We start from the raw sequence: 10151 nt of genomic DNA, 5'->3' as shown, positions 1-10151 counted from the left end.
ATAGTAACAGCTTAAAAAGTCATTTAACCAGAGGGGGGAAACTATTGAAAATCTATGTACATAGTTATAAATATGATTCAAAATTACTAAAATTAAAATATTATCATAGACATTAACATGCTTCACAAGGTAGAAACCTCTCTATTGTGCTGACCATGGCATCCCCATCGCTCAGCAGCTCAGCATATGCCAGATAATAGATGCTCAACAAATATTTGCAAAGTATTTACTGAGCCCCTAATTTTGGTTAATAGAGTATTGCATTAACTGATGGATTGACTCATATAATAATCCTCCAGGAAAGGATAGTGAGGAGATAGAAGAGGTCTAGGTAGTCAGGGATGAGACCATAGGCAGGAAAGACTAGCCCGTGGTTGGCAAACCTCGGCTCGAGAGCCACATGCGGCTCTTTGGCCCCTTCAGTGTGGCTCTTCCACAAAATACCACGTGTGGGCGCACATGTACAGTGGGATTGAAACTTCATGGCCCATGCACAGAAGTCGGTATTTTGTGGAAGAGCCACACTCAAGGGGCCAAAGAGCCGCATGTGGCTCGTGAGCCACGGTTTGCTGAGCTGCAGTTTGCCGACCACTGGACTAGCCCCAGTTAGGCAGGAGTTGCTAAGGCAATCCGGCTAGGTGGAAGAAGGGTGCATGCCAGAGATGTGAGCTTTAAAATGTATGGATGTTGCTAAGGCAGAATTTTGTGAAAGAACCAATCAGAAGCCAGCAAAACATAAATCTGCCCCTAGACCAGCTGTGGGCAAACTACAGCCCGCGGGCCGGATCCGGCCCGTTTGAAATGAATAAAACTATTGAAATAAAAGACCGTACCCTTTTATGTAATGACTAGAGGCCCAGTGCACAAAAATTTGTGCACTCGGGGGGGGGGGGGAGTGGGGGTCCCTCAGCCCGGCCTGTGCCCTCTCGCAGTCTGGGACCCCTCAGGTGATAACGACCTGCTGGCTTAGGCCTGCTCCCGGGTGGCAGAGGGCAGGCCCAATCCCTAGGTGCAGCCCCTGGTCGGGCTCAGAGCAGGGCCGATTGGGGAGTTGGGGCGCCTTCCCCTGTCATGCACAGAGCAGAGCAGATTGGGAGGTTGCGATGCCACCTTCAGTCACGCTCAGGGTAGGGCCGATTGGGGGGTTGGGGCACCGCCCCCTGTCACGCACAGAGCAGGGCCCATCAGGGGGGTTGGGGCTCTGTACCCTGTCACGCACAGAGCAGGGTCAATCAAGGGGTTGGGGAGCTCCCCCCTGTCATGCACAGAGCAGGGCCAATCAGGGGGTTGAGGAGCTCCCCCCGTCACTCACAGAGTAGGGCCGATAGGGGAGTTGGGGCACCGCCCCCTGTCACACTCAGGGCAGGGCGGATCAGGGGGTTGGGGCGCAGCCCTCTATCACCCACAGAGCAGGGTTGATCAGGGCGTTGGGGCGCTGCACCCTGTCACACACAGAGCCACAGAGCAATCAGGGGCTTGGGGAGCTCCCCCCTATCAAGCACAGAGCAGGGCTGATCAGGGTGTTGGGGCGCCTTCCCCTGTCATGAACAGAGCAGGGTGGATAGGGAGGTTGTCGCCCCGCCCCCTGTCACACACAGAGCCGCAGGGCGATCTGGGGGTTTGGGCGCTGCCCCCTGTCACACTGATCCCGGTGCCAGGAGGCCTCTCGGCTCCGCTGATCCTGGTGCTGGGAGGCATATTACCCTTTTACTGTATAGGATAGAGGCCTGGTGCATGGGTGGGGCTGGCTGGTTTGCCCTGAAGGGTGTCCTGGATCAGGGTGGGGGTCCCCACTGGGGTGCCTGGCCAGCCTGGGTGAGGGGATGATGGCTGTTTGCAGCTGGTCACACACCCTTCAGGGTGGGGGTCCCCACTAGGGTTCCTGGCCAGTCTGGGTGAGGGGCTGAGGGCTGTTTTCAGGCCAACTGAAGCTCCCAACTGCTCCTTTTTTTCTTTTTTCTTTTATTCTGGGCCAGCTTTAGCTCCTGCTCCAGCTCTGAGGCTTCTGCTGCTGAAAGAAGGTGTCTGGTTTGTTTCAGTTCTATAATCGAAACACTGTATAACTCCAGCTCTAAGATCCTGGCCTCGCTGAAAGCAGGTTTCTGGGGTTTTGTTTAGCTTCTATATTCATTACAATGTTTCTTAAACTGCAGGCTCAGAGGCGGGCAAAGCAGGCGGGGAGCGTTGGTTTCCTCCGTCACTGAAGCAAGCAAGCCTCATGTTAGTTTCAAGCTGCCTGGCTGCCGGCGGCCATCTTGGCTGGCAGTTAATTTGCATATCTCACTGATTAGCCAATGGGAAGGGTAGCGGTCGTACACCAATTACCATGTTTCTCTTTTATTAGATAGGATGTTTACTTTGAATTTATATTAGTTCACACAAACACTCCATCCATGCTTTTGTTCCGGCCCTCCGGTCCAGTTTAAGAACCCATTGTGGCCCTCGAGTCAAAAAGTTTGCCCACCCCTGCCCTAGACCAAGAATTATAACCAGCAACTGCTTGGGCCCCCACCCTGCTACTCTCTGCTGCAGGGAGTCCATTTATCTTTCAATAAACTTTGCTTTTCTTAACATCTTAAGTGTGAACTCATTCTTGATTTTGCCAGACAACAAACTCGGACTCGATCACAGCACTTTGGTTTCAATAGGACACTCAATTCTATAAACCAGAGACATAGAGGATGTACAACTATAGTTCAGAGAATAACTAGCCTAAATGAGGTTTGACCTTTAAGAAGTTTGTATCGACAATAAGACATGTACATATGGGCCAGAGGAGTTAGTGTCCTATATTTCAGAATAACAACAAGGTCTGTTAATTTAAAGAAATCAACCTTGTAAAAGAAATTAAGAGGACGAACTACATTTTAGCCATTCCTCTGAGGACACTCTGAAGATTAAGAAAACAGACTTGGGTTGTAGACACAGAAGCCCAGGGGTGTGATGGAGGCTCTCTAAGTTATTTACTGAGAAGCCTGATAGGGGGCAAGTGTAAAGCAAAATTCTTCATTAAGTTGAACATGAGAAGTTGAATTCTGTCTGCAAGTAGATGGAACAGAATTACAAAAGGCCCCATGTGGTTAAAAGTAATACAGATTCAAGACTCCCCAGAGACAAGGAGCATGTTTTAATCTCTTTGTGGCTGTGAAAAGGAGGAAGAAAAAAGATTAAGCCTCCTTGTGGAGATCATGTGATGACTTCCTGATCCCAGCCAGAGGCAGCATTCCCATGGAAACTTCTCTTCCTCCTCACCCACACACTGCTCTTTTCAACACTGGTTTGAGTCTCACAAGAGTTGTATGGAGGAACCTTGACATTTTTCCACCAGATCCACTCCAGCAGAAAAGGAAGAGAGCAGACAAGGCTGATATTTCAAGGTCACCAGGATAATGATGACCTTCCCTAGAACCCTGCAGCCAAGAGCCCTGGCACCGCTGCTTTCCTCAGTTTTCACTTCTCTCACTTGTTCTTTATATTCCTGGGACCACCCAGCTTTGAGTATGGAGTAGGATAAGGAAAGTGAGAAGTCTCAGAGAGGCAACTTTGATTTGACTACTCTTATCCTCTAATTCACCTTAGTTCAAACTAGCTAGTTTTTAAGCCCCTCCATGGGGAGCCTATCTGAATCCAATGCTCTAATTCTGCCAATGGAACACAGCTCCCACCTCCATAGTTTTGCCTACCTGAAGTAATGTCTCAATTCTCATTAGTCTTTCAAACTTATCCCCACCATTTAAGGTTTTATTCAAGGCACTCCCTAAATAAAACGTGAATACTATTAATTAAAAAACAACTACTATGCAATTCTTTCAAGGATCCTCAGTTCACAAGATGTCCTACCATTAAAAGTCTTGTGTACTGCCTGGCTGGTGTGCTAACATCAACCTGTCAACCGGAGGTCAAAGTTCAATTCTGGATCAGGGTACATGCCTGGGTTGTGGGCTCAACCCCCAGTAGGAGGTGTGCAGGAGGTAGCCAATCAATGATTCTCTCATCACTGATGTTTCTCTCTCTCTCTCCCTTCCTCTCTGAAATATATATATATAGAGAGTCTCAGGTACTTATGATCTATACTACTCATTTGAAAACTAATGTAAGTGGTAAAGTTATATTTCTATTCATGCATTTTAATTTATCCAGTTCACTATACACCCAGAGAAAGAATTCCTGAAAGAATTTATATGATCAATAAATATTTGTAGAATATAGGGTGTCCCCAAAATGTATACACACACATTGAATAATTATAAAGGCTGTGTTTATTAAAATACATTTCATTTTTAAAATTGAGCTATCAGCTGTTAGAGTGTATATACATTTTTTTTGGGGGGGGGGGAAACCCTGTACAATAATTCTTTTTCATTCACTCACTAAATTGAAAACTTTGCAATGACTACAGCATTAAAAACAAAAAGAGTTTCCTTTGGAATTTTAAATAGTAAAAGTCCTCAAAATAAGACAGGTCATCTGCTTATCAAAGTTACTTATCCTTAGGAATTGTCAGAAAATGAGTACTTAGAGAGCTAGCAAGCGGCCAACTGCATCAAGATAATCAGGGAGGAATAGCAGAAAGATTTTTGTCTTTATAGAAAATAAAGAAGCTGCAATATAATCATATATAAGAAATAATCTTTAGGCTCTGAAAAGATTTTTTTTTCCCCCAAAGCTGACCTGCAAATGCTGTGGCCTATTCTATTTACGGTCTCTGAAAAGCATTTACCTTACAACCATTATATCTAACACTTCCTGAGTTTTCTTAATAGGAGAAGCTCTGTTACTGACACTACTTATTTTCAAATTCAAAGCATCATTCACTTCATAGTCAGTGAACTGGGTTTACATAGATCAGGCATTACTATCATTAATAACATTATTTTATTAGCATTCTAACCATAAGAAACTATTAATGGTGGAGTGTTTCTCGCTTTAACGTAGGGCTATCCCACTTGCAGGATACATGCCAACTCTAAAGAAAAGTTAGTCATGTGGGTTTCAGAAGATGAAAGCTTAAGATCATCAAACATTGAGAGTGTTTGATGCTGGAGGAGGGAGTGGCATTATATAGGACTTAGCCAAAACATGTGATAGTCACTGGAAGGTTAGCTGAAAGAAAATTGTGTTGCTCAATTGCACAGCGCAAACAGGCCTTGTGAGGACTAGAGGAAGAATGCTACCTGCTGTGTTGTACTGCCTGCTGTGGAGTTTCCAGACCTCCGAAGGCCAATTCCCTCGAGCCTGTGTGTCCTCCAAGAACCTGATAGAGAAGGAATGCTGCCCACCATGGAGTGGTGATGGGAGTCCCTGTGGCCAGCTTTCCGGCAGGGGGTCCTGTCAGGACGTTGTTCTGTCCAATGCACCCCATGGGCCTCAATTCCCCTTCACAGGGGTGGATGACCGGGAGTCTTGGCCCTCTGTCTTCTATAACAGGACCTGCCAGTGCTCTGGCAACTTCATGGGATTCAACTGTGGAAATTGCAAGTTTGGCTTTTGGGGACCAAACTGTACAAAGAGACGACTCTTGGTGAGAAGGAACATCTTTGATTTGAGTGTTCCAGAGAAGAACAAATTTCTTGCCTACCTCAATTTAGCAAAGCGTACTACCAGCTCAGACTATGTCATCCCCATAGGCACCCATCGCCAAATGAATAATGGGTCAACACCCATGTTTAAAGACATCAGCATTTATAACCTCTTTGTCTGGATGCACTATTATGTGTCAATGGACACACTGCTTGGGGGGTCTGAAATCTGGAAAGACATTGATTTTGCTCATGAAGCGCCGGGTTTCCTGCCTTGGCACAGATTCTTCTTATTGCTGTGGGAACAAGGCATCCAGAAGATAACAGGGGATGAGAACTTCACCATTCCATACTGGGACTGGAGAGATGCTGAAAACTGTGACATCTGCACAGATGAATTAATGGGAGGGCGCAACCCAGCAAACCCTAACCTTCTCAGCCCAGCGTCCTTCTTCTCCTCTTGGCAGGTAAGATGTGCTGGACATACAGTATCAGAGCATAAAGGAGACTTAGTAATCACTTCTTCAGGCAGGGCTGTGTAAGCCTCCCTCCTCACCTCTTCTGCCAAGAGTAGAAAAGGTCTCCCATTAAGAACTCTCAACATACCTGGTATTTTTCCTTTAGTGCACACTTCACAATTGTAGTTACATAGATATCTGAGCTTATCCGTCTGATATCTTCTACCAGGTTCCTAAGGTCTAATAAATACAGTATTTGACTCATCCCCCAGCATCTAGGATGGTGACTGGCAAATGGTAAAGGCTTATTAAATATTTGTTGAAAGAATGGATGAATGAATGTTTAGATGATTAAATAAATGATCTACATCAGTGTTTCTGAAATTTTCTTCATAACAAAATCCATACGGAGCACATATTAAAGTACAAATCCCTGGCCTTATCACAAACCCTTTGATTAGAATCTTTAGTGGAGGGTCCTAGGGAAGTATTATCATTTGCTAAATGTCTGGGGATTAATAGGCAGGAAAATTGGGGGACTATTCTTTAGATTAAATCTTCTTTTTAAAAAACATACAAGAACCCTAAGGCTCAAGTAGGTAAATAATAAAAACAGCTGTTTTGGCTGGTGTACTCAGTGGTTAGAGCACCAGCCCACACACCAAAGGGTCTCGGGTTCGATTTTCAGGTAAGGGCACTTTCCTGGGTTGCAGGTTCAATCTCTAGCCCCGGTCAGGGTGAGTGCGGGAGGCAACCAATGGATTTGTCTCTCACATCGATGGGCGCCCCCTTCGTCCCCTGCCTTCTTCCCCCCCACTCTCTCTAAAAATCAATGGAAAAAATATCACTGGGTGAGAATTAACAAACAAGCAAACAAAAAACACAAAAAAATAGCTAATCTTTACTGAGCATTTAGCATGTGTGCAGCCCTGTTGGGTTTTGTACATTAACTGATTTAATAGCTTTACTAACTTTTCCCATCTTAAAGATTAGAAACCTAAGGTATAAAAAGATATTAGGTAACTTGTGCAAGATCACAGAGCTAGTTAGTAGCAGAGACAAGATTTATTCTCAGGTAGCTTGGCGTCATGGCTAGTCTATACTATTTTCAAGGATATCACTGCTATGGTGTCTTTAGCCGAAGGATCCGGCTCATTCTGTCTGACGTATTTCAATCGGCTGCAGAAGAAATTAGCTCCCCGCTCCCTAAAGTGTGCACACTTAGAGGTACAAGATAAGGGATTGCTATTTTGAAATTTAATTTCTATTTCTCCTCTTCTAAATTTTTCTCTCTGAATTAGGGACAAAAGGTAACCAAATAAATATGCTTTTTAATTATTTACCATTTTAAACCACAAGGTAGAAGGAATGCTTTTCTGCTTGTATTCCAAACATTTCTATTATAGCTGTTTTGTCTAGCAGTGCTTTATGGAACTAAGTCCACTATTTACATAAGATGCAAAGAATCTTATATTTGCATTTTGCACTCTGCAGTTTCCAAATGTGGATGGCTTCCCATCTGTCCCCGAACCCCCAACCCCTGCAACACAGACTAAGTTCACACACTTTCCAAATGGAACCTATTGAAGTTCATTGAAAAAATGGTCGCTGTATAATATCTGTGGTCACTAATGTCAGCTATTTATCAAGATTAATGAGTGTGTTTGTGTAGGAAAGTCTGGAAAAAGAGGTCCTTGCAAAAAGAAATCTATTTCAATAAGCCTTCAGACCTCCTGCCTTAATCTATAAAGTACAAAACTCTCATCTAGCTCTCACAACCTTTGTTACTGCTTAAAATATTGCTAAGGTTGGATGTGGGGTTTTCAGTGAGTTATAATGCTTTCCTTAACTATGCAGCTTCACTTGACCCAGAACGTCAGGAGGATTATCTAAATTACCAAAAAAAAAAGTTATAATATCTAATAGATGGATATTAACTGGTATTTAATTACATGAGATGCATGCTCCTTAGTAATACCAGAATTATATTTGTAATTATTTTCAAATCATTTGTTAATTATCGAGTGGAAAATTGTTCCTTTTTTGCTTTTATGATTGCAGCCAATTTTATTTCTACATAAAAATAAGGTCTAATAAGGTCTAATAAGTAAGTGTTGGACTAGATTGTTATAACATTAGGTTCAATGTAGTTCTATGTTTAACCTGCTATGTAGTAACTGGTGTTAAAAAATGAAATAGGGTATAGGGTGGACAAAGGCCATTGATGAAAACTAAGCAAATGGTAGTTTAAATAAGGAAGGTGAAGTGAATGAACATTTGTATTCACCTACTGTGAGTGGTATCACTGTGTGAAGTGACAATGAAAACCAATTCTAGTTGTTTGTTTCCATTTATTCACACAACCTCTCGTGTTACAGTCCTTTTAAAATTAAGATCATTTTAAAAAATATTTTAATTGATTTTAGAGAGAGAAAGGGAGAGAGATAGAGAGATAGAAACATCAATGAGAGAGAGACATGGGTTGTCAGTTGGCTGCCTCCTGCACACCCCCTACTGAGAATTGAGCCCAAAGCCTAGGCATGTGTCCTAACTGGGAATGAAACTGTGACCTCCAGGTTCATGGGCCGATGCGCAACCACTGAGCTAAACGGGGCAAGATCAGTTATTTATATTGATTAATTCAGTAATTCTCAGCATTGAAATCATGTAGGGAGCTTCAAAAACCAAAACAAGCCCTAGCTGGTCTAGCTCACTGGATAGAGCATTGGCCTTCTGACTCAGGGTCCTGGGTTCAATCACAGTTAAGGGCACATGCTTGGGTTGCAGGCTCAATTCCTAGTAGGGGGCAGGCAAGAGGCAGCCAATCAATGATTCCCTCTCATCATTGATGTTTCTAACCCTTCCTCTCTGAAATCAATAAAAATACATTAAAAATATTTTAAAAACAAAACAAAAAAAACTAAAAGCAATTGCATGGGCTCCACGCATCGAATTTCTAACAGAAAATCATATTCAGTTGGTCTACTGTGAAGTTTAGGCACCTGCATTTTAAAGCCTTCTCATGTGGTTTTAATGTGCAGCCAGCACTGAGAATCACTGATTCAATTAACATGAGATTGTTCTGATATTTCTTCCACTTCATAAACTCAGCTTCTGTAATAAACACACCACAGGGGTCAATGCTTTTGCCTGAATTGAACACTCAGATCAAGAACTGGACTATTTTGTGTGAGATAAAATCACAAAGGCTTCATACGAATTAAGACCTTCCAAATCTGCTAGCTTGACAGTTCCTTTGATACAGAGCCTCCATTCCCCCCCCCCCCTTTGCTTTCAGTATGTTTAACTGAAAGCAAGGGGGGGAATAGAGGTTTCAGAGATTCATAGCATTTGTGAACTCTGAGACTAAGAGACCGGTCAGTAGTGTCTAGTATAGCGCCCACGTTTATATAGGAAGGTAGGCCCCAAATGGCAGGATGATTTGCCCAAGGCCACCCAGGTGAGGACTAAAACCCAGTGCCTCTGATTCCAGTGCGAATCCAAGTCTACCATGTTGTTCCCAGTTAGACTCAAATTATATTCCAAATAAGCCACTAATAAATGGATGTAGAATTTGGGTTGTAGTCATTCTGACTCCCTTAAAAATCAATTGTACAGACAATTGGGGCAGATGCACTAATGTAGTCCTTTCATTCATACTGTAATGAAAATATTCCACATCCTTATCCAAGTAGAATGAACTCTAACCCCTTTGTGCTAGCATTGTTACATTTTGTACATTTGGTCCATTACTTATTTAGTCCAGATCTACGACACAGCATCTATAACTCTGCAGGGCATGTCATTATTTTTAAATCTATATTTGTCTACCAGGTTGTCCGCTGCTCCAAAGTAGAGGCCATCTCTCATCTATTTTTATATCCACAAAGCCTGGGACAATGCTCTCTATACATGGAATGGGCTTTATAAATGTATTTGAATGGAACAAAATTAAAACTCACAGAAATGTTAACTCCAATGCTAACAAACATTAAAAATGAAACTGCATGGCTGGAATTCGTTAGAACCTTACTTACACTATTTTTTATAGCATTAGATACTCACGGCTAAGGATACAATAGGCCATTATAAGCAGCAATTTACTTAAAATCTGGAAGACATTTTGTATAGTTCTATCTCCCTGGGTTTCTATATGTGTGTGTTTGCGTGTGTG

At 43.0% G+C, this 10151-nt stretch overlaps 1 protein-coding gene across 1 annotated transcript in view; it reads left to right on the top strand.

Annotated features, from left to right (window-relative positions):
- Positions 1-5045: 5045 nt before the first annotated feature.
- The window catches only part of TYR (tyrosinase), a 70297-nt gene continuing 65191 nt past the window's right edge, over positions 5046-10151 (top strand). The window contains exon 1 of the mRNA XM_059708189.1: positions 5046-5986. Within this exon, the coding sequence (XP_059564172.1) occupies positions 5168-5986 (819 nt within the window). The 5' untranslated portion in view covers positions 5046-5167. The remainder of the gene's footprint in view (positions 5987-10151) is intronic.

The sequence above is a fragment of the Myotis daubentonii genome, chromosome 9 (assembly GCF_963259705.1).
Source record: "Myotis daubentonii chromosome 9, mMyoDau2.1, whole genome shotgun sequence".
Classification (NCBI taxonomy): domain Eukaryota; kingdom Metazoa; phylum Chordata; class Mammalia; order Chiroptera; family Vespertilionidae; genus Myotis; species Myotis daubentonii.
The sequence above is the reverse complement of the archived record's forward strand: the minus strand, read 5'-3'. Positions and strand labels throughout refer to the sequence as shown.